Consider the following 25190-nt stretch of genomic DNA (forward strand, 5'->3'; position numbering starts at 1 on the left):
ACTCGTTTGTCTTGGATTTCCTCTCTGTTACCCACGTGAGGGAGTGAAAACAAGACAGTGTGGCATTTGTACAAATTTTGTAATCTAGGAACAAATATAACACTCAGATTGAGACCAAGCTAAGTTGGACATGTTCTAGCACTGAACTCACTTTTAGAGACCCCTTTCTCTTCCTTTATTTTTCAGTAGTTTCTTTATTTGGCTAGGCAAACTTTTCAGAAAGTGAAATCATAAGACATCATGGATAAAGCACATATTACGTTTCTTTTGATAGAAATATTCCCTTTGAAACTAATCAACTATACAATACTCAAGGATGATTACAATCTCACTTATGTGAAAAAGAAAGGACACTGAAAGATTCAACAAAATGAAGATTGATAATCATTGTCTTAATTTAAAGCTGCTTTTTGAGAAGATTGAGATGAGCTCATTGGCTGTCCACGTCACTAGGGAGAGATTTTGGAGATGTGTGAGTGAGTCCTTGTCCAGTGATGGCAAGTTGGAGACACATTCTGCTAGCAATATGATAAAAAAGTAAGTACAAATAGAAAATGAAGAAAATTCAAACAATGATATAAAATTAAAAAGAAATTTTATAATAAGAACCTGCTATGGAATCATACTTTTATGAATTTAATACTAACAATATAAATGTGTTTTACACCGTCAACAAACCATATATTATCAGGTAATATAAAATTATTGATTTTTATAATAATTATCTTAAAAGTCATATCTAAAATGATTTCTAATTAATTGATAATGTAAAATATTGACACCAACAATGAATTTATTTTCATTGAGAGACACCATCATGAAAAGTATAAAGTTTGAGAAAAAAATGGAGACAATTAATCCTTTCAGGACAAAAGTTGAAGTTTGGTATAGCTTGGGAGATGGTATAAGTTCTCATACCTGAATATTTTACAAGATATAGCAGTGAATATGAAGCTAGCACTCTTTCCTCAACATCTTTATCATAATTCAGTGATCGTAGCAACTGTGGTCTTAAGATTGAGAAAACCATTGGTGGCAACTTTCTATCTTCAACTATGTTGAGGTAGCTGCTCATCCATGAAATAGTTATGAGGCTTGCTCGTGCTAAACATGGGATGCCATTGGCTATGGAATCTGCAAGTGCTGATAGTAAATTCTTCTTTCCACTTTTGAACAAGACACAAGCTGCTCTTTTTTGCCAAATTTCTGCTTCTTCCTCTTCCACGTTCTATTAAGTGACACACAACAATCAATAATTTTGAAGTGCTAAAAATAGAAACCACTAGTACTAGAAGCATGCTGTCATATGTGAAGTAAAGACAAGCAATTTAAATATTAGTTTTTAGTTTAATTTTCATGCGTGTAAAGATTTTTACATGGTTAATCAATTAGAAATCATCCTAGATGCAATTTTTAACATAATTACTATAAAAGTCAAGTATCTCATCATATATATGACAATTTATAATTAGATGAGAATATAAATTTGTTTTTGTTGTGCATCCTAATTAAACTCTGCTTTTTAACCAAAGCTTACCTTGTGAATTGGATCATAAACAACAATTTCCTTTCCCGGATATGAATCTTCTAAGCAAATTTCTCTGAAACCTGCTTTTTGTAAAAGCGATTTTTCCATTAATGAATCCCCTGAATCAGAAAAGTGACCTCCTAATAGGACTAGAGCTCTGGCTGATTGCTGTTGCACTCTATCATTACATGTTTGACAATTTAAAGCTTCTACAAGTGCCTCAATTGCTTCTGATCTATATAAGCTTCCCTTGAAAGGATCATCCTGCAACACAACTGCTATTGCATTTGTGAACTCTTCAAGACATGTAAATCAATTTAATGTACACTAACAGAGGGTCTAAAAGGTACCCTTTAAAAAATAATGAAAGTCAGAGAACTTCGATCATTGTGCATAACCAATAATTCCATATGAGCACTTCTAAATTGAATGAAAAAGAATTACCATAAGATCAAGCAGCAATATTATAACTGCAACTATAGGGCGTTCTTCAGGTGGAGACTTCTGAAGGTAAATGAAGAAAATGTGCATCACATTAAATCCACCCCATCCATCTTTAAGTCCTCTCAAGAAATTTAAAGTCTTGGTTCTTCTGGTATGAAAATTTAAGACCTCTCAACATTTTCAGATAGAAAAAAAATAAAAAAAGGCAAAACAAGAATAAAAATATATCTAGAAAGGTAAGTGAGAAGTGCATAGTTATATACCTATCAAGGTAGAGCAACTCAGCTAGCACAGACAAGGCATAGCCACTGGAATTTTGTTTACTCTCAATAACAATAAGTTCGAGTAAGGAAGTCTTATTTATGTTGTCAGCTAAAAAACTTCTACAGGTTCCTTCAGCGCGAATGCAACATGAAATTATCATAGCAGCATTGTTTCTCTCATGGGCCTCTCCTTCAATTCTTCTCATTAGCAGTGTCAATCCCCCAAGTGAAAGAACTTGCCTAGCATTTTCTAAGTTCTTGTCTTCATCAAAACCAGTAAGAAGTTGGTCCAAAACATAAAATGCTGTCACTTGAGGACTGCATTGTACTGTGAAGAGGGTCTGCAATTTGTCCCCAAATTCCAACACTCGAAGTATTAATGGCACCCATTCAGAAGATAGCATCTGCTTTGCCTTTGGCTTTGATAGATAAAGAAGAACTGCAGCCTTTAGAAACAGACTAGTGCTTTTTAGAAGCCGCACAAATATTTCTAGTTGAGGATCAGAGTTCAGAATAATTTGTCTAATTGCATCATTCTTTCCTATTAATTCTGCTAAAATTGATATAATCAATTCAAGGATCTCATCCTCAGTTGAGGAAAATAGCACCTCAAGCATAGCTTCAACTACATTAGGTTGTGTTAGTGCTTCTTCAATGAGAGGATCACCAGGAGAGTTCAACCAAGCTTTGATAACCACACGAATAGCGAATTCACATTCACTTAGAACATCTGATGAACATATAGTTGTAATGGCTCCAACAAAGTCTCTCGAAAGAGTTGAAGCATTCTTGTATCTATAGTTGCTGTTTTCCAAGCTTTCCTTTGGTATGAACCTGCAAGAAAGGCACTGAAAATAGTCCAATCTCTGTGACGCAGGCCATAATTGAGCTTGACTCTTGCCAACTTGGCTTGATCTTCCAACAAATACCCTATCATCTTTCTGTCAACAGTGATAAAGTAGGCTAAATATCTGAAATGAAATTCTATATTTTGAATCAGCATGTTTTCATCTATGAATTGATGGAACAGAAAATAACCTGAACTGGACTGCATTTGTATTCATCTAGATATAACTTTTCATCAATCTCTAAGCCTGTAGTAATTGCCAACACTCCATTTTGGTCACCAAGACCAGTAGGTTGCTGCTCTAGTTTGGAGCCAAACACTGTCTTGTATCTGTTGCAGAAAACCATAAACATAAAAGCACGTACATAACTACAAATTGCATATATTTGTTTCATACAAAAAGATGGTTGTTGTGGGGAAAGTAAGATGTTTATATCACTTACAAGTTTGGGTTGATTGAGGAATTTGAAACAAAGGAATCTGAAGACCTTCTTGATGATCTGTAACTTGGCCTTGATGGCAAAGAGACATTAGGAAGGGGAGGCTCACTAGCTCCAACTTTAAGCCATTGCTTGTAGTACTGAGCAAACAGGTTAGTCCCAGTATCCATTTTCTCATTGTAAACTTTGCTCAGAACCTTCATTTTCTTTTCCTTCTCACCATGAGCTTCATTTGAAAGGAACTCAAGCTCAGTGTTGTACCAAATTTTAACATGTAGAAGATGGGGAAGAAACAAATGCTCCCAAAGGTCAGGAAGCAAGTAGGTTCTAGCCAAACTTGGAGAATCACAAAACACTTGCAGCAAATGCTTAGAGGAAACCCTGTCATTTTTCTGCAACTTGTAAGCAATTGCCAAGTATAGTTGAGCACAAGCTGAGAGATGTGAATTTGGTACACCACAGGTTGAAGCATCCCTGGAAGTTTTAGAATTCAAACTAGCAACTATGGTTAAAAGCTCAATGGAATTCCTTAATCTTTTGATCATCCTCACCTGCTCGATTGTTCCTTGATTTTCTGCCAATCTATCAATCTTCTTCGTACCCAATTCCATGTTCACAAAAACCTCATCACCTGAATCCTTTCTCCTTCTTCTTCTTTCCAATAAAGAACTAGACTTCTCTCTGATTTTTTCCCTAAAATTATCATCTTTCACATATCTTCCTATGTAGCCACTGAGGATAGCAATCACTGCTTTAATGGCAACATCATCCATCAAGTGTCCCACCCTTCTTGAATCTGCAGACGACAGTGACTTAGAATTTGATCTTTCTGAAGCTGAACCACCCCTTTTGAATTGAGAAGAAGACACACTTTGTGCTGTGCCCTTCTCTGCCTTGTGCTTTGATGAACCAAGGCTTCTTGGATCATGACAGATGTATGCAGCAAGTGGTTTTTTCTCATGTTGTGAAAGTTTGTGTTTAGGCCTCTCTGGGGTTGGATATTGGGTAGAGTGTTCTCCAAAGGAAGTCATATGTTGGTGAATGAGACTTGGGTTGAAAGAGAAGTATGAAGCAAGAATGGCTTCAATGACATTCTTGGAACTCAAAACAAATATAAGATAACACAGGGGCAGCTAGATTAGCTATAGTGGAATAGAGGCACAGCAATGAAGACAAAGAAAGGGTTGGATTTGGTGAACGGTGAATGGTGAATCTTTTGGGCTATATTTTAAACTATAAGGTTATGTTCTGTAAAGGCAAACACCCTTTTGGACCAGCTCAGTGAAATTGCCGCCACATTTCTAAACAATAGCCACTTGCAAATTGCATAGTTTAATTAGGGCATGCAGATAAGTACTATTGTATCAATTAACAACTTCAATCAGATAGTATTTTGTTACTACGAAAAATATTTTTTTTTTAATTTTAAATTATTATTTTTTTCGTTTACAGAACAGTACCATTTATTAAACTTTGTATATTTGATTTTAATTAGCTCTTATTTTATGTTCTGGTGGTTTTCCCCGCAGATGGTAGCTTTAGTTAGTACCTACCTCTGATGCTTTTTTGTTTGACCTCACTTTTGCCTTTTGTTTTTCTAAACAGACACTTGCTAACTGCATAATTTATTTAGAGCATACAGAAAAGTACTTTTTTGTCATTAAGCGATTGCAATAAACAAATTATTTTATTTTATTACTAAAAAAAAATTAAAATTATTATTTATTTCATTGACAATGCAGTATCTTTTATGAAATTTTGTAAATTTAATTTTAAAACAGATCTTGTTTTTATATTCTGCTATGAAGCATGGCTTGTGCGGTTCTGCTGAGTTTTATTTTACTTTTAAATCTAGAGTATGCTTTGATCGGAATTCAAGGACTAACCTCTTAAAGTATTACGACCTATTTATGGAATTGACCTTTCTCAATAAAATTATTTACTAATCATGTCATACTAAATTGGTGTCCTCCTTGTTTTTTATGCAAATATTGGGTTTAGTTAATTCTCGCTTGTGATCTATGAAGCCTAGATACATGATATGATACGGGCAAGATATGACAGATATGGGAATACAATGATTTTTTTTTTAAACTAAGGATACGGTATGTGTTGGATACGCTAATAAAAAGTTATATATGAATGCAAAATAAAATACAATAATTAGTGTTGGTGTTAAAATGAAATTATACTGATGATCTTAAGTACAGTATATATTGCAAATATGCAGATTTTATTTTAGCAAACACCACAAAAATAGAGACAACTTGATGATTGAACTAAATTGTTGATACATTTATATTTTTATGGATTAAATTGATCATAGTATTAGGACGAAATTGTTGCTGAATGCAGACTACAACAGGAGAACAAAGTGGCTATTTAACCAAATAAAAACCCTGTAGAATATCCTACGGCACTATCAACTCATGTGTTGCATATATCCTCTGCATATGCACAAATCTATGTATGTAAACACCATACAATTCCCTACGTTCCCAACATCACACGTCCCATCCAGATGCTGCATAATATCACCCGTTTATGTGCTCTATATCATCCCTCTTACAGAAGACTTAATCAAGACATATCCATGATTATGATATCTGTTGAATAGACCAAATTGGCTCCATCATCAACCAATCATAAAATGAAGCTTTAAAATTTTCATTCTTTGCTTAGAGCCAGGACCATGCAAGCTCTGAACTTAACATTATCCACAACTTGCTGCACTTAATTTCCTCGTTCATTATTAAAAATATTATGGTTTCGCTGCATCCAGAGTGACCAGACAACAACTAACCTTACAACCCACCCGGCCTATCTCTCATTTTTAACTTTTATGTCACCAGAATGTTGCCATAAGAAAACCTGCAAGAGAAGAAAAAATGTCGTGTATTTTCAGCTTTCTGGTTACACGAACAGGATCTGTAATCCATGTTTGGCCCTCCTATATTTCTCAAAATCAGATTAGCCTTTGTTGGTATTCTATCAAGGAAAACTTTCCAAATGAAACCAAGCACTTTAGATTGAGCAGGTATACGCCAAAGAACCCAAAAAGAGATCATTTTGTGCATTGTGCCCTTGGTTCTGCATTAAAGTGTATTCAGATTTGATGGTTGAACATTGTCCCTCCTTGGTGTTATATTTCCAATCTGATGCATCATATATATATTATCCATAAACTACCTTTCCCACAACTCACTTTATTACTTGTTGACTGGTACACTTGCCGAGTTATGTTGCAAACATTTGCTTTCCATGCACATTCACTTCCCTAGAATCATCTAGTTCATTTTCCTTCAAAATAGATCACTGCATCATAACCTAACACAAACATCATAAGTCTCGCAGTATCCGTAACAATAGATGCAACTCCCTGATGTCTAAAATTGTGTAGATGCATTCTGCCGCATATGGAAGTTTTAGCCATTGAAAAGCTTGATTTTACCGTACCCAAAAAAGGTTTGGCATGGGTAATTGGTAGGGCAATAGGAGCACTGGGTTCTTGATCGTAAGGTTTAGCGAACTCTTTGTTGGCCATATGTTAAGTCCTTGAGATTATTGTCAGTATAGACAAGAACCGTGAATTAATTTGAAACTTGATCACAAATTAACGACAGCCTGATATGTGTGATCTTACATTATCTTTAAGGACTTATCCGCGAGGTACATAAGACTCCTACAGTTTAATAGGCTCCTCCTAATCACAATCAAGACAACGAAACTTACAAGTTTTTATTAAGCCTCTAACTTGGAAATTCAGAGACATGGAAGAAAGGAAGAGGAAGGGAGGAGCTTATGGTTGAGACTAAAATACTGTGATTTTCATTGGGAATCCAACAGAGTCAGTTCTCAAACAGCTTTTCTGTTGGGAGAAACATGCCACTTGCTCAGAGTCAGTCCTCAATCAACTTGTTGGTTAGCATCTTCCCCTTCATGTTCGCTTGCTGATATTTATTTGCAATGATATTGAGGTCTTATATTTATTTATTCTCATAACCAGTACTTCAGTAATCCCCTGCATAAGTGTGTTTTATTCTATAACTTGCAACTGTAAATCTTACAATTTTGGATTATAGGACAAACATTTTTACCTAGTTGAGTTACTGTATGGAGTTGAGGACTAATGGGAACATGCTTTTTAAGCATTATGATTTGAGCACTAACAATGGAAATTTTCAATATCTAGAATTAAAATGAAAATTTAAATAAGGTCTTTTGCAATTAATTAGAATTAAAATTATTAGAACTATATTTGAAATTTATCTCTCTTAAGAAAGTGAAAGATCCAGATACTTCGGAGGAGCATCAAAGTTGCATCACAGAACAAGGTTCTTTTGCAAAATGAGAAGTTGTGGCTGGTACAATTGACAATCCCCAGATAAGCAACTCAAGCCATTACGTTCCATTTTCAAGAATTTTGATCTAGTGAGTATGCAACCAATTGCATCAGGTGCCTAAAGAAGAGGGGGAATTGGAATTTGGAAAACAAAATAAATGAGTGCAATGCAAACATTCCTCCCCAATTTCCAGGCCTTTTCACTTACACAACCAGAAGCATAATCGTAGCTGGAATTGCAAGGCCATAGATGTTGTCTCTACTCTGAACTGTAACAAGGCAATCACAATGTAAAACAAGGAAAATAGATAAAAAGAATCACCGAAAACAACTTTTACCGGTCAACTTTATGACAAATTCGTAACTTTGTGTGATTTTAATCTCAGCAATTAGCTAGATCTAACAGCTCACAAGTATGCTGGAGAGAAAGTATGCAGTAGAGAAAATATAGTGTAGTTTTGAATACATTAACTGATAAGATAGGTGAGATCAAGTAAATAATACAAATCCACTTTTTATTACATTGATAAAAAGACCGTAGGAGGTCAAATAAACAAAGGAGCAATAGCAAATGTTCAAATATCTGAAAGATTACAACATGTTTGTCAAAGCTTAACTAAACTTCACAGTGAACTTAACTGAATTAAAAACACACAGAAATCTTCGAACCCAGCTTGCGTGAATAATCTAGTCTGGGCTCTGCAAATCCGAGAATACTGATCACAAGATATTATGCAATTTTCAGTTTCAGAATAAAATAAGTTGTTCAGCACAACAAAATAAGGAAAATCTGAAATATGCATAGTGGAATATTTCTCAAATCTGTCTCCCTTCTTAAATATGTTGTGCACTTCAAACACTACTAATATGATGCCATCAAAATGCTAGTAAGTAGAAACAGTGTCAATTGAAGCAATATTTTTTTAAAGAACAAAAGATGTAAGAAATTCAATTGCAGGAAAAGGTATTTTGAATTCTCAATTGAAACATAGAGGGTGATTATTGAGTTATATATGATTAATACTTGTAGAATGTAAACTGTTCTTGGATGTTAGGACTCGGGAGGTGAAAAAAAAATGAAGAAATCTGATACATATATAAGGACTGAAATACAGGAGAAATCCTAAATTTATTTTACTGTGAATGCATAAAATACTAAAATTTTGAATGCATAAAATACTAAAATTTTGTGAAAATATATATAAGGAAGGAAAAAGGATCCACAATATACCTCAATCGGGACTATAATGTTTACTTCCCACTGAAATATAGGGAACATGAGCTATTTTTGACCAGTCCTCTCCGGTTTCCTTCTCACATCGCTTCTCTAAGTCAAGATGGCAACCAAAAATAGTCAATTGCTGCAGACTGATGAGGCTTAGGCTGGTTGGAAGACACGCCAACTTGGAACAGAAAAAAATACTTAATTCGCAAAGCAAGGGAAGGTTTCCAAAGCAGTCAGGTAACGATTCTAGCTCTCTGGAAGACTCCTTAACCTTAACACCTTGAGGGAAGTCATATCTTGTAAAGCCTGCAAATCTCCCACCTCTCTGCAATTGGAAATCCACAATTTCCAATGGCGTTGAAAACCTGCCGACACATTGAACTTATCACAATTGAATACCGAGAGACACTCCAAACCTTTCAACAATTCTTCGTCTCCCAAAAATTTAGGACATTCATCAATTTCAAGATTGGAAAGGCGGGGGAACATGTTTTCCCCATCCTCCCTTGACAACCTTTTAAAGTTTGGCAGATGACGAATGGTCAGAACTTTTAGGGCCCTGAAAACTACTTCCCCATCACAGGATTCCTCATAGAGGTATTCTACATGATTATTGTTTATTATTCCTAGAATCTTTAGAGAAGGTAGTTTCCCCAGTGGTGGAAGTTGGAAACAGTTTTCACAATTCAACAGATTTAAAAGGATTAAATACTTAAGAGAAGGACTAGACATCCATTTTGGGAAATGGGTGCCTTTATATTCTTCCACATCTAATCTCCAAAGCTGTTGGGTATCAGGTTGAAGCACTTCAAGAATCTCCTCAACATTTTCCTGTAATTCGGAGTCTTCATTTTTGTCCCATGACAACCGCAATTTATTCAATTGCTTACTTGGCATATTGGCTTCTTTAGAATCCCTTACACTTTTTACATTTCCTAGATGCTTGATGTCAAGATCCCCTTTAAGCTTCAGAGGTCCCAATTCTTCCAAGCGAAACCCTCTTTCTTTGCCAACAAAGAACTTGGTCAAAATCCTTAGGGAAGTCAACATCCCTATTTGAGGAGGCAAGCTTGATAGTTCTTGGCAATCATTAAAAGATAGCTGCCGTAGAGCTTTTAAGCATATCAAACTGTTAGGCAACATTTTGAGACGACTGCAACGATCTAATTTCAATATCTGCAAATTCCATAATTTACATAGAGATTCTGGCAGAGTTTCGAAGCCACCCCCAGAAAGGTTCAAGTACCTTAGATGTTTTAAAAGACCTATTGAAGATGACAATGTTTCTCGCTTTACAAAATCAAGCACCCGCAAAGAAAGGCATTTCAACACATCAGGAAGAGGAGAAAGTTGGTCACCATAGTGATCTGGCAATATATAGGTCCTCAAAGATTTGACTAGATGCAATGGCACTGAATTTATGGATTCCCCATATACATTCCACATGGATCTATGATTTGAGAGATGATGTATTCTTTCAGACCAAGTAGTTACTCGATTGTCTTCTGTAACGCAACAAGCATCTTCTGCAATAGATTGTGCAAGATCATGAATAAGGTCATGCATCTTGAAACTTGTAACTTTGCCAAATTCATCCATCTCAATATCCTGAAAAAATGATCTATGATATAATTCATTCCACACTCCATCACCAACATCTTCGACATCTAATCTTTCATCAGATGAAATGAATCCATTAGCCATCCAAAGTTCAATTAAATATTGCTTCCTTATGCTTTCATCTTTGGGAAATATTGCACAATAAGCAAAACACTGTTTGTGCTGAATTGGTAAGTTCAAGTAACTCAATCTCAGGACAGGAATTATGGAGTTTTCATTGTGTGATAATTCCAAAAGGTTGCTTTCCTTAACATTGAGCCACTCATTTTTGTTTCTCTTGAAGCGTAAAAGACCTCCTAGTGCTTTTGCAGCAAGAGGCATTCCCCGGCACTTCTTTACTATCTCCTTCCCGGTGTCCTCAAGCTCTACATGTTCTTCCTCATTTAGTCCAAAGGCTTGGTGTTTAAACAATTCCCAACAATCATTGTCGGACAGGACCGGTAATTCATGAGGAGTCAATGTTCCCATGATTGCTGCAACCTTTGATAGGCGAGTAGTAACCAAAATGGAAGTACCTTTAGCGCCACAAGCCAGTACAGATTTCAGCCTTTGCCAATTCTCTTGATTATCATCCCACACGTCATCCAAAACAAGCAAATATCTTTTTCTTTGAAGTAGGTCATGAAGTCTTCTTTGTTGTGACTGTAGATCCAAATCCTCACAGGTATTTCCAGCTGCTTCAATGATAGCTTTTGTCACTCTCTTCAAACTAAAATATGAAACACATACCCACATTCTTAACTCAAAGTGGTTGAATACCCTCTCATGATTGAAGATGAGTTGGCCAAGTGTTGTTTTTCCAAGTCCACCTACACCAGCTATTGGATAGACGGATAACTCCTCTGAATGAGTAGCATCACCAATCAAAAAGTCTAAAATTTTATTCTTGTCTTCTTCTCTTCCAAAGACTTGTGTTTCAGTGATGGAAGAGCCTGTTTGGCGCAACTCAAGGACTCCACTTCTTCTCTTACGAACCATCTCAGTCAAATGAAACATTTTCCTTTCTTCAGCAATTTCAGTTAATCTCTCACTTATCGTTTTCATTTTCTTAGCAATTTTGTAACGGAAAACAACACGTTTTGGATGAAAAGAGGATAAGCAAGAGCCTTGTACCTTGTCTGATGGACCAGACTTGATCCCTTGGTTCTCGAACGCCAATCCTTCATAGGCACACTCGTCAATGATGTCATCAAGGATGAGAGCTGCATCTTTTAGCTTTCCCAGCCAATTTTTCATAGCTCTGTCTGAGAATTGTTTCTCCTCAGCATCTTCAAGCGTAGCCTTGATTGTAGTGAACAAGGTGGTAAGCCTTTCCAAGTCTTGATCAAAACCCAGAAATAGTGCCAACTCCTTTTGAACAAGTGAGTTCAAATTCCTAAGCACAGTTTCAAGGACAAACTCAGCCATATTGTAACACTGCAAGGAAGAAGATCAAGATGTCAAAGAGTTGCTTGGTAAGAAAGCAATATTGTAATAATCTGTGAGCATTAAGCAGCCGTATCCGTTTACATGTGTGTTGGCGTCTTGTATTTGGAAAGGAGAGTAAAAGCAAAAACACTATTCACGTGTGGCCCCACCACTTAAAAAGGAACAATTATTTGTTAAAAAGGGAAATGTCCAAGCCACGTGCCACAGCTAACCATACCTTGATAAAGTGAATACCAGAAAGGCAGAAATTATTCATATCAATCTTGGAAATTGGAATATTTATAGATTTTATTTTGGTGGCAGGAATAGTTTATAGATGCTGAAGCAGGGTTCCCATAAGCACGGACGTGGTTTGGAGTAATATTCTTATATAGTTGAGCAACTTCATGCTGGTGATGATGATTTTGATTTACCAGTCACCCAAATCAAAAAAATTTGATCAACGTAATTTCTTGTAGTGTAAAATAAATTACAAACAAAGAAAAACTAACAGCAGAAGAAAAAATTTAAGAGTGAAATTTTTTTTATGTGCTTTCTCAAGTAAAATAATTAAAAATAAAAGGTGATTTAACAATGAGCTTTGTAAGATTGGTGCATACATACACTGTTTTGGTCTGTGTTAAAATCGCATTTGGAATATATAAGCTGGCTTTCTGTTTATGTTCAAAATGTGATTTTAGATGTTACAAAAAAAAAATAGATGCTCTTTTAGATGCCTTATTCTTATTCTTGATTGGTGGTACTTGATGTAGAAAGTTCTCTTGTAAAAAAAAAAGATGTTACAGAAAACAGATGCTTTTAGATGCCTTATTCTTAATCTTGATTAGTGGTGCTTGCTGTAGAAAGTTCTCTTGTAAAAAAAGATGTTACAAAAAAAAGATGCTCTTTTAGATGCCTTATTCTTATTCCTGATTAGTGGTGCTTGCTGTAGAAAGTTCTTTAGAACCAATGGCTGGCTGCAGGAGAGCTTGAAATCAGGGTAAAACTATCTGAGGATTTGCATGTATTCATCAAGGTGTATGCTCTGTTCTGATCAGATCTGCCTATATGTCCTGTTCTTATTTGTTGGACTTGATTAATCACTCTTGTTGTTCAAAATAAATGGTTTTGTTTTTGTAATTTTCTAATTGTTCTTAAGTCATTTGTTACCTCGTTCATATAAATTAAAATCGACATAATATGAATATTTCAAAATATACAAAAATATGAATTATTTGATTACTTTCTTGTTATTGTTCAATTTTGACAAACTATGACACAGAAGATCGGGATAATGTGTAGATATAATTCAACAGTTGAATCAATAAAAATGACATTCTATATCAAGTTATGAAAATAGTGTGATAATTATTTATTAAAATTAGTGTAATTTAATCTTTCCCCTATTTCTCCCTACATATACTTATCATTATGCCACTTTTCTGACTAAGGTAAATAACCTTAGTATTTAAAAGAAAATATGTTATTTTTTACTATTAAGAGTGTGAAAATAAATAATTTAAATTAAATATTAAAATATTATTACATACTTTTAAAAGGGTATCTTTTATTAGGTTACAAAAGGATTTAGCAATATACTTTAGGAAAAAAAAACAAAGTATGGTTTCAAAGAGTTATATACAAAGTTAAAAGTTAAGGAACTTACAATTATTAGAAAATTTTGTGACCTGAAAGAAACATTGAAAGCTAAGAATGACATAGAAGTTATATATTCTTTACTTAAAATTTAATATATACTTCGTATTTAATTGTCAAACTAATTCTTACCAATTTACTTTTTTTTGTCGATGAGTATATATCATGGGTGCCCTCAATTTATTAGATTAAAGATTAATTTAATTTCATTCACAGTGTAACTATCATTAATCAAAGAAAATTTTATATATAATGAAAATTAAATATGGATTATTTTCTCGTTAAATAAATTATTCACTCATATATAAACACTGTGGGTATTCTTACATTATTATACCAATCTTATGAGTTAATTCTTACCAATTTACTACACATTACTCACTACATTAATATTAATTTCACAAATGCGCCAACAATAATACCTTGTAGAACTTTTTTTTTCTAAACTTAATTAATTTGTAAATTATATCTATCGTTTTTATTTAATAAAGTATAAGAGAAGCTTAACTCACAAACTTATTTACAAATAAATACATACATACTTAAATGGATGAATTCATTTTAAGTAACTTTTTTCATCCATTATTTTCTATGTTAAGTGATTTTAAATTCAACTATAACTAATTTATATGTTGTTTTATCATCGTGTGATGCAAATTGAATTTAAAAGTATATAAATGAATTGTAATGCAATACTGTTTTACTTTTTTAATTTTCTATTTTCATACTATATTATTATATGCCTCATAAAATTTTAAAATTTCTTGAATTGGAATGCTTGAGTGAAACCAGAAATCAAAATGAAATATAGGGTGCCAATATCATACAAAATGCATAACAATATCAAAATACTTGTAATTTGAAATGAAGTATAGTTTACAATCATTGTAATATTTTTTACTATATTAATATTCAGTCAAACCAAATCTTTGATAATTTTTTTTAAAATTTTTAATTTCTATTTTTTTTTCTTAGATTTTGAATCGAAAAATAGAAGTTGAGTGAATTAAAAACCAAAAGAGGTTCATGGACAAGGATAAAGATATCCGAGTAATTTTGAGTGAATCAAATAAGGTGTCTTCTCTACAACTAAACTTCTCTACAACTAAACTACAAGGCATTAACACACACAAAACAAAAAAATTATTACATCATTTTATAACTTTCAATTGAATAATATTTTCTTAAAATCGACGTAATATAAAATTTTTAAAATATACTAAAATATAGATCATTTGATTATTTCTTTTATTGTTTAATTTTGACAAAATTTAACACAAACAATTCTGATCATATGTAGATATAATTCAATGATGAGATCAACATAAATCACATTCCATATCGAATAACAAAAATGGTGTAATAGTTATCAAAGTTACATCGATTTAATTTGATCTCCTCTCTCTTTTGATAACTATTGTATCATTTTATAACTTTTAACTTAATAATATTTTCTTAAAACTCACTATTAGATTGAAAGTTCATTTAACATAGGTCACATATGCAAAATTTCATATTAATAAAAAAAAAATCATTTATTACCTTATTCATATAGATTAAAATTGACATAATATAAATATTTCAAAATATACTAAAATATGAATTATTTAATTACCTTTTTATTGTTGTTCAATTTTAACAAAATTTGACATAGATGATCTTCATAATACATAAATATAATTCAACGATTAGATTAATAAAAATTACATTCTACATCAAATTATAAAAATGTTGTAATAGTTGTGAAAGTTACATTTGTGACATTTATTTAAATTAAATCTATTAATGACAAATTAGTATAATCATTAACATATATATATATGCATATAACTTCTATTTAAGTATAACTTAAAATTATGAATTACTTAATATTAATTGTAACAATATTATATAATTGGTACCAAATCACACACATGGCAAGATGATTATATGACACAATATATCTCAATTTTAATTTTATAAGAATTTGATTGGATATTTTGGTTACCAAAACATTCAGCCTTTATTTGGTTAGAAATTAAGAAAACTATAATTTATATATGTTTTATATAAAATAATAAAATGATTAAGTTAGTGTATTTAGTTACCTTAATTAATTAGAAAAATGTAAATACCATATCTCAACCCTTGGAGGGAAAAAAATAAAATAAAAAATAACAGAGATGCGAGAAGAAAATAGATGAAGAAAAATAAGAAATAAGAGAAGAGAGATTCATGAAATAATGAATGATGTGGTATAGAGACAGGAAAAAATAATAATATATAAAGTACCATCTAAATAATATGAATCAGGTAATGAACATGCAAGCATGGGGCTATGAACAGATACGAATGTAAAAACAAATGGCCTTGGATCCGCAAGTTTGAAAAAGTCGGAGGGCCGTTGAAAACTACTGTTTGCGGCAGTTGCACGCTCACCTTTGTATATTTTTTGTCTGCGATTCTGAAGCCTCTATCAATTTCTCCTGCAATACCAAAAACTCGATTTCACAATGGAAGTGCAATGTTGCTCAATCTGGTTTGGTATTCTACATGAGAAAAGAAATTAAAAAGAGGAGAATAAAGGGCGAAAGAATAATTCATAAGTGTGTTTGGATGGAGAAATTTAAAATTCTGATAAATTTTAAATTCTAAGAATTTTAAATACTTCAATTGAAATTTTTTTAATTTCAAAATTTCGTGTTTGAATAAAAAAATTAAAATTATGAGGATGAAAAAAATGAATAAAAAAAAGAGAAAATATGGTTGGTGTGTGTTAGTTATACGTGTTTCTTTATGCTCACACCCGATATTGTAGGAGCTCAAAGGTGTTACGTACTGTAATAAAAGAATCTCAATTTCGGATGAAATTGAAATTTCAGATTTTTAGTTGTTTAAAATTCTGTTTTAAAATTTTAAAATTTTAAAATTTTCATAAAAAACATCCAAACAATAAATTCTAAATTACAGAAATTCAAATTCTCTGATAAAATTTTCTATCCAAACGCATTCTTGAGGAAATGTCAAAAATTTGTTTTCACAATGGAAGAGCAATGATCCTCTGATTTGTGGTCCTTCGATGGGTTATGAAATCCCAAATTATGCAAAAAAAAATTAAGAAAAAAGAATAGCATCTTCCATTTTTGTTGAGGATTGTAGACTGGGATGAGAGGTTAATTTAAGTTAAAAAGTGAGAATGAGGAGGAATGGGTAGAAGGTAAATGGGAGATGTAATAGAGGTAGAGGGGAGATATGAAGAGCGTAAAGGAAAGATATAGAGAGCGTAAGCAAATCCTGAGCCTAGAGTGTAATAGAGAATGTAAAAGAGATATGTATCAGAAGATGAAATTGTAGAGAAATGACATAAGCAAATTTACCGGTATGGCAAAGTATAATATAGCGATGTCACAATTGGCAAATAGAAGAAAGTAAAAAATGAAGAGAATTTAGATAAAACATGGTTAATAAAAACTTATTAACAATGTTTTATACTAGCTCAAAAACTTATTTGGTTTTAGTTTTTTAATTAAGTGAAAAATTTATTTGATGGTTTGATAATCAAGTTTTTTATAGTAAATTTTTTTTGAAATACTATTTAAAACATTATTTTTTAACTTTTATCTTTTTACATTTTTTTATTTTTATTCTCAATATATTTATTTAATTTTCTTATTATTCAACTAAGTCATAATTTTATTATTTTTATATTGTTTTATACTTTTTAAGTATTTCAACCGTTAGTATTATCGAACACTTATAATTTAATAAATTATTTTTTCAACTAGTTTCATCCAACATAGTCTAAGTTGTGAATATTTGTTTTCCATACACATTCCTTTGCATCATCCGGTTCATTTCCCTTCAAAACCAATCACTGTGCATACATTTTTTGCAAACACCATAAGGCTTATTTGGATCCGTAAAAATAGATGCATTGCTACCACGTATGTATGTTTTGGTTATTGAAAAGCTTGACTTTTTACACGCTTGAAAAAGGTTTGGCATAGGTGATTGGTTGGGCAATGGGGGATAAGGTAAGGTTCAGTGAACTCTTTGTTGGCCATAAATTAATTAAGTCCTTGAGATTCTTTTCAATGTAGACGAGAATCGTGAATCAGATTGAAATTTGATCACAAATCAATTGCTTGAGAAGTGTGACCTCACACTGTCGTCAAACTTATCTGCATGGTATACAAGACTCCTAGGGTTTAATTGGCCCCACCTAGCTAACCACTATCAATTCCACAAAACCTGTCAATCTAATGACTCTCGACACAAGTGGTTAATATTACAAGTCAAAGTTGAATCAGTCAGGTAATATCCGAGCTCGATTCTTAAGAAAACAGTTTTTAAGTAGGTTTTACTTACCTCGTGATCAAACTCCAAATTAGTTAAAGTTCTTTTCCTTTGATGAACCAGAGGCTTAGGATAAAAACAACTATAAGTCTTTGTTAAACCGGAGAAGTTAAATATTTAGAGACAAGGAAGAAAGAATAAGGAAAGAGATTATGGAGAGAAAAAATAAGGCTAATGTAATTCTGAATGTTAGATAGGAGATCCAACTGAAAATGGTAAAACAAAAATATCTGATTTTCAACTAAGCTTAAATCTAAGTTTAAAACAAGATAAAATATACAAAGGCTTAAAAGCATGTAAAATCAAGCAATGTGAGACCTTTTGATATACTGATATATATACAGTAGTTTTGAATACATTTATTGAAAAGAAGACAAGTGAGATCAAATAAATAAAGAAAAGTATATAATACAAATTCACTTTTTAATACACACAGAAATCTTTATTTAAACAAAGGAGCAAACAATTAATATAAATACATGAAAGATTACAACATGTTTGTCAAAGCTTAAACTGAACTTTATTTAAAGAAAAACACACTGAAATCTTCAAACACACTCCCCGAATCATCTTATTTGGGCTCTGCAATCCGAGAATACTGTTCACAAGGAAGAATGTAATTTTATGTTTCAGAATAAAACAAGTTGTTCTGCTTAACAAAATAAAATGAAAATTTGGAGTCTGCACAGTGAAATATTTCTCACATCTATCCCCCTGCTTAACTACGTTGTGCACTTCAAATACAACTAATATGATGCCATCAAAATGCTAGTAAGTAGAAATAATGTCAATTGAAGCGACATGTTTTTTTAAAGAACAAAAGATGTAAAAAAAATCAATTGCAGGAAAAAGTATTTTGAATTCTCAATTGAAGAAAAGAGGGTGATTAATAAGTTTTGATTAATACTTGCACAATAAACTGTTCTTGATGTTAAGACTCAGGAGGTGACAAAAACAAAAAGAAATCTGATAGGAAGGAAGGAATAGGATCAACAATATACCTCAATCGGAAATATGATCATAAAGTGTACTGCCAACTGAAATATGACGAATGTGAGCAATGTTTGGCCAGTCCTTTCCAGTTTCCTTCTCACATCGCTTCTCTAACTCAGAATGGCAACCAAAAATAGTCAATTGTTGCAAACCGCTAAGGCTCAGGCTCATTGGAAGACACGTCAACTTGGAACAGTGAAAGATACTCAATGTGTGAAGCAAAGAAAGGTTGCCAAAGCAGTCAGGTAAGGATTCTAGCTCATGAAGATTCCTTAATCTTATCTCCTTAAGGGAAGTCATATATTGCAAAGCCTGCAAATTTTTCACCCCTTTGCATTCTGAAATCCACAATTTCTGTAGGCATTTAAAACCTGCTGACAAATTGAACTTGCCACAACTAATTACCGAGAGAGAGTGCAACCGATGCAGCAAAACTTCCTCTCCCAAAAATTTAGGACAGCCATCAATTTCAAGTATGGAAAAACGTGGAAACATGTTTTCCCCATACTGCCTTGATAACATTTTTAGGTTTGGTAGTTGACGGAGTGAAAGATCTTCTAGAGCCCTGAAAACAACCTCCCCATCATAGGACTCCTGATAGAAGTATTCTACATGAATCATGTTTTGTATTCTTATAGTCTTTAGAGAAGGTAGTTTCCCCAAAAGTGGAAGTCCTAAACAATTTTTGCAATCCATCAAATATAAAATAGTTAAATATTTGAGAGATTGACTAGACATCCATTGTGGGAAATGGAAACCTTTATATTCCTCCACTTCTAATCTCCAAAGTTGTTGGGTATCAGGTTGAAGCACTTCAAGAATCTCCTCAACATTTTCCTGTAATTCGGAGTCTTCATTTCTGTCCCACGACAATCGCAACTTCTTCAATTGCTTACTTGACATATTGGCTTCTTTGGCATCCATTACACTTTTTACATTTCCTAGATGCTTGATGTCAAGATCTCCTTTAAGCTTCTGCGATCCCAATTCTTCCAAACAGAACCCTCTTTCTTTGCCAACAAAGAACTTGGTTAAAATCCTTAGGGAAGTCAGCTTCCCTATTTGAGGAGGCAACCTTGATAACTCTTGGCAACCATTAAAAGATAGTTGTTGTAGAGCTTTTAAGCATATCAAACTGTTTGGCAACATTTTGAGACGTCTGCAACGATCTAATTTCAATATCTGCAAATTCCACAATTTAAACAGTGATCCTGGCAGAGTTTCAAAGCCACCCCCAGAAAGATTTAAGTATCGTAGATGTTTTAAAAGACCAATTGAAGATGACAAATTTTCTCTTTTTACAAAATCAAGCACCCGCAAAGAATGACATTTCAAAACATCAGGATGCGGAGAAAGTTGGTCACCATAGTGATCTGGCAATATATAGGTCCTCAAAGATTTGACTAGATACAACTGCAATGCATCAATGGATTCCTCATGTACATTCCGCATGGACCTATGATCTGAGAGATGGAGAATTCTTCCAGACAAATTAGTTACACGATTGTCTTCTGTAATGCAACATACATCTTGTGCAATAGATAGTGCAAGATCATGAACAAGATCATGCATCTTGAAACTTGTAACTTTGCCAAATTCATCTATCTCAATATCCTGAAAAAATGATCTATGATACAATTCATTCCACACTCTATCACCAACATCTTCGACATCTAATCTTTCGTCAGATGAAATGAATCCATTAGCCATCCAAAGTTCAATCAAATATTGCTTCCCTATGCTTTCATCTTTGGGAAATATTGAGCAATAAGCAAAACATTGTCTGTGCTCAATTGGTAAGTTCATGTAACTTAATCTCAGGACAGGAATTATGGAGTTTTCATTTTGTGATAACTCCAAAAGGTTGCTTTCCTTAACATTGAGCCACTCATTTTTGTTTCTCTTGAAGCGTAAAAGACCTCCTAGTGCTTTTGCAGCAAGAGGCATTCCCCGACACTTCTTTACTATCTCCTTCCCTATGTCCTCAAGCTCTACCTGTTCTTCTTCATTTGGTCCAAAGGCTTGGTGCTTAAACAATTCCCAACAATATTTGTTAGGTAGAACCGACAATTCATGAGGAGCTATTGTTCCCATGATTGCTGCAACCTTTGACTGACGAGTAGTGACTAAAATGGAAGCACCCTTAGCCCCACAAGCCAATACGGATTTTAACCTCTGCCAATTCTCTTGCTTATCATCCCACACGTCATCTAAAACCAGCAAATATCTTTTTCTTTGAAGCATAGTTTGAAGTCTTTTTTGCTTTGATCCTATATCCAAATCCTTGCAGGCAACCCCAGATGTTGCTTCAATAATAGCTTTCGTCATTCTCTCCAAACTAAAATCTTCTGAAACACATACCCAAATTCTTAACTCAAAGTGGTTGACTACCTTCTCATCATTGAAGATGAATTGGGCAAGTGTTGTTTTTCCAAGTCCACCAAGACCAGTTATTGGATAAACAAATAAATCCTCAAAATGAGAAGCATCACCAATCAAAAAGTCTAAAATTTTATCTTTATCCTCTTCTCTTCCATAGACTTTTGGTTCAATGACGAGAGAGGTAGTTTGGCGCCACTCAAGGACTCCACTTCTTATCTCACGAACCATTTCAACCAAATGAAATTTATTCCTTTCTTCAGCAATTTCCATTAATCTCTCACTTATTCTTTTTAATTTCTTAGCAATTTTGTAACGGAAAACAACACGCTTGGGATGAAAAGAGGATAAACAAGAGCCTTGTACCTTGTTGGACGGACCACACTTGACCCCTTGGTTCTCCAACCCGAATACTTCATAGGCACACTCGTCAATGATGTCATCCAGGATGTGAGCTTCATGTTTTAGCTTTTCCAGCCAATCTTTTATAGCTCTGTTTGAGAATTGTTTCTCCTCAGCATCTTCAAGCGTTGCCTTGATTGCAGTGAACAAGCTGGAAAGTCTTTCCAAGTCTTGATCAAAACCAAGAAATAGTAGCAACTCCTTTTGAACAAGTGACTTCAAATTGCCAAGCAAAGTTTCAAGGACAAACTCAGCCATATTGTAACTCTGCAAGACTAAAATGCAAGAAGGATTGTATTGTATGAATCAACAAGGACGATGATTAACTAAGACAAGTTTTGTGCGGGCTTCAGATTTCAAAAAGTTGGCTACTAATGAAGCAATATTGGAATAACTTGTAAGCAAGCCAAGGTTTCTTACACCAGTAAGGCAGGGATCACTTATGATGCAATCTTGGTATAGTTTATAGATACGGAAGCATCTTCATGCACAAGGCAGCAGGGTTCCCATAAGCACTGACATGGTTTTTAAATGTCCAAGGGATTTGGAGTACTATTCTTATAGATGAGTAACTTGTTGGTGATGGTTTGATTTGTAAAGAAAAAAAATGGAAAAATTAAATTACACAAAGAAAAACTATCAATAGAAAGAAAATAAAGAATGGAAAAAAAATTCCATGTGCTTTGTCTAGTAACATAATTTTTTTCTTTTTTTTAAAAAAAGGTGATATAACAACGAGCTTTGAAAATTGGTAAATACATATACTGTTTTGGTCTGTGTTAAAATCACATTTGGAATATATAAGTTGGCTTTCTATTTTTACATATGTAAAAAATGTGATTTTAGATGTTACAAAAAAGAAAAGAAAAATCTCTTTGAGAAGCCTTATTCTTATTCTTGATCTGTGGTGCTTGCTGTAGAAAGTTCTCTTGTAGAAATGGCTGCAGGAGAGCTTGAAATCAGTGGAAAAACGACCTGAGGAAATGTGTGTATTCGATCATCAAGGTGTATATTGGTCTGTTCAGATCTACCTACATGTTCCGTTCTTGTTTGTTTGTGTTTTTTTTTTATAAAACAATATCTGATTCTTTGTTGTAAATACCTTTCATTATTACATGGATTCAAATCCGAAAACAGTATCTTTGCATATGCAAGGATAAGGCTGCATTAAAAGAAAGAAATCCAATACATATATACAGAATGAAATAGAGGAGAATTCCTAAAATTTATTTGACAGTGTTTGAATGCATAAAATCCTAAAATTTTGTGAAAATAAATATAGGATAGAAAGAATAGGATCGACAACATACCTCAATTGGAAATATGATCATAATGTTTACTGCCCACTGAAATATGAGGGATGTGAGCTATGTTCGGCCAGTCCTCTCCCGTTTCCTTCTCACATCGCTTCTCTAACTCAGAATGGCAACAAAAAATAGTCAATTGTTGCACATTGCTAAGGCTTAGGCTCGTTGGAAGACACGTCAACTTGGAACAGTAAAAAATACTTAGTGTGTGAAGCGAGGGAAGGCATCCAAAGCAGTCAGGCAAGGATTCTAGCTTTGGAAGATGCTTTAATTTTAACTCCTGCAGGGAAGTCATATCTTGTAAAGCCTGCAAACTTTCCACTTCTCTACAATTGGAAAGCCACAATTTCTCAAGGCATTCATAACCTGCCCACACATTAAATTTGCCACAATTGAATACTAAGAGAGTGCAACCCTTGCAGCAAAACTTCCTCTACCAAAAATTGTGGACAGTCATCAATTTCAAGTGTGGAACAGCGTGGGAACATGTTTTCTACATCCTCCCTTGATAACCTTTTTAGATTTGGCAGCCAACGGAGTGTCAGCTCTTCCAGTGCCCTGAAAACTACTTCCCCCTCATAGGATTCCTCGTAAAGGTATTCTACATGACTCATGTTAAGTATTCTTAGTCTTTATAAAAGGGAGTTTCATGAATGGTGGAAGTTGTAAACAGTTTTTGCAATTTGTTGTCAGCATTAATATTTGACAGGAGAACTAGACATCCATTGTGGAAAATTGGTCCCTTTCTAACCCTCAACTTCTAATCTCAAAAGTTGTTGAACATCAAGATGAAGCACTTCAAGAATCTCCTCAACGTTTTCATGTAATTCAGACTCCTCATTTCTATCCCATGACAACCACAATGTGTTCAGTTGCTTAATTGACATATTGGCTTCTTTGGCATCCATTACACTTTTTACTTTCCCTAAATGCTCGATGTCAAGATCTCCTTTAAGCTTCAGTGGTCCCAATTCTTGTAAACAAAACCCTACTTCTTTGCTAACAAAGAACTTGGTTAAAATCCTTAGGGAAGTCAATTTTCCCATCTAGGGAGGCAAGCTTGATAGTTATGGGCAACAATTAAAAGATAGTTGTAGAGCTTTTAAGCATATCAAACTATTAGGCAACATTTTAAGACGACTGCAACGATCTAATTTCAATATCTGCAAATTCCACAATATAAATAGTGATTCTGGTAGAGTTTCAAAGCCACCCCCAGAAAGAGTCAAGTACCTTAGATGTTTTAAAAGACCTATTGAAGATGGCATGTTTTCTCTTTTTACAAAATCAAGCACCCACAAAGAATGACACTTCAACACATCAGAATGGGGAGAAAATTGGTCACCATAGTGATCTGGCAATATATAGGTCCTCAAAGATTTGACTAGATGCAATTGCACTGTTCAATGGATTCCTCATGTACATTCCAAATAGACCTATGATCTGATAGATAGAGTATTCTTTCAGGCAAAGTAGTTACACGATTTTCTTTTGTAATGCAACAAGAATCTTCTGCAATAGATTGTGCAAGATCATGCATCTTGAAACTTGTAACTTTTCCAAATTCATATGTCACAATATCCTGAAAAAATGATCTCCAATATAATTCATTCCACACATTGTGACGCCCTTCACCCCTCACGTATATGTACTAATCATAAAAGGAATAAAAAATCAGGATTAATTAAAAAATTTAAAACACATTTAAATAAAAGTCTTTCAAAAAGGTAAAAGACTCACATTCATTTTTCTAACATCATAATAAAAATTGTCCAAATCAATAATAAAATCATCTCAACTTAAAACAAGGTCGTTCAAGACTTCATACAATTAATATAGAAACTTATACTTCATTGTCACATCTTATCAGAGCGTTGTGTTCTCGCGTCCTCTAGCATGAGGTTCTCTATAGTCATTCACCTAGTATCTGCTCCCACGAATACAAAGTTCAAGATCATCACAGGACCCAAACACAAATAGCACACGGGAAGTGAGTTATCAC

At 33.5% G+C, this 25190-nt stretch overlaps 3 protein-coding genes and 1 long non-coding RNA gene across 6 annotated transcripts; 1 reads left to right on the forward strand and 3 right to left on the reverse strand.

The window, feature by feature from the left end:
• Positions 1–216: 216 nt before the first annotated feature.
• On the reverse strand, positions 217–4766 carry LOC100784106 (putative E3 ubiquitin-protein ligase LIN-1). Of its 2 annotated transcripts, none has more exons than XM_006597588.4 (7): positions 3526–4766; positions 3274–3412; positions 2236–3176; positions 1973–2117; positions 1538–1792; positions 919–1228; positions 217–515 (listed from the first exon to the last, which is right to left on the reverse strand). In XM_006597588.4, the coding sequence occupies exons 1-7, from the start codon at positions 4551–4553 to the stop codon at positions 385–387; spliced, it is 2949 nt and encodes a 982-aa protein (XP_006597651.1). In that variant the 5' UTR covers positions 4554–4766; the 3' UTR covers positions 217–384. The 2 variants fall into 2 exon arrangements, with proteins under 2 accessions (XP_006597651.1, XP_003547313.2); XM_003547265.5 differs by having other exon boundaries at positions 1973–2120; positions 3526–4765.
• A 1030-nt stretch (positions 4767–5796) lies between these two features.
• LOC100784635 (putative disease resistance protein RGA3) lies at positions 5797–12390 on the reverse strand. 2 transcript variants are annotated; one of them, XM_041009999.1, is made up of 4 exons: positions 9096–12390; positions 7343–8133; positions 6326–6393; positions 5797–6128 (listed from the first exon to the last, which is right to left on the reverse strand). In XM_041009999.1, the coding sequence occupies exon 1, from the start codon at positions 12114–12116 to the stop codon at positions 9336–9338; it is 2781 nt and encodes a 926-aa protein (XP_040865933.1). In that variant the 5' UTR covers positions 12117–12390; the 3' UTR covers positions 5797–6128; positions 6326–6393; positions 7343–8133; positions 9096–9335. The 2 variants fall into 2 exon arrangements, with proteins under 2 accessions (XP_040865933.1, XP_040865932.1); XM_041009998.1 differs by having other exon boundaries at positions 5797–6393.
• Positions 9212–13256, forward strand: LOC106796336 (uncharacterized). Its single transcript, XR_001385278.2, has 2 exons — positions 9212–9326; positions 13069–13256. It is a non-coding gene; the product is annotated as an uncharacterized lncRNA (long non-coding RNA).
• A 5236-nt stretch (positions 13257–18492) lies between these two features.
• On the reverse strand, positions 18493–23369 carry LOC100785160 (putative disease resistance protein RGA3). The gene is made up of 3 exons (XM_014767456.3): positions 23192–23369; positions 19109–22156; positions 18493–18705 (listed from the first exon to the last, which is right to left on the reverse strand). The coding sequence occupies exon 2, from the start codon at positions 22137–22139 to the stop codon at positions 19110–19112; it is 3030 nt and encodes a 1009-aa protein (XP_014622942.1). The 5' UTR covers positions 22140–22156; positions 23192–23369; the 3' UTR covers positions 18493–18705; position 19109.
• Between the last annotated feature and the right edge of the window lie 1821 nt (positions 23370–25190).

The sequence above is a fragment of the Glycine max genome, chromosome 15, assembly GCF_000004515.6.
Source record: "Glycine max cultivar Williams 82 chromosome 15, Glycine_max_v4.0, whole genome shotgun sequence".
NCBI lineage: Eukaryota > Viridiplantae > Streptophyta > Magnoliopsida > Fabales > Fabaceae > Glycine > Glycine max.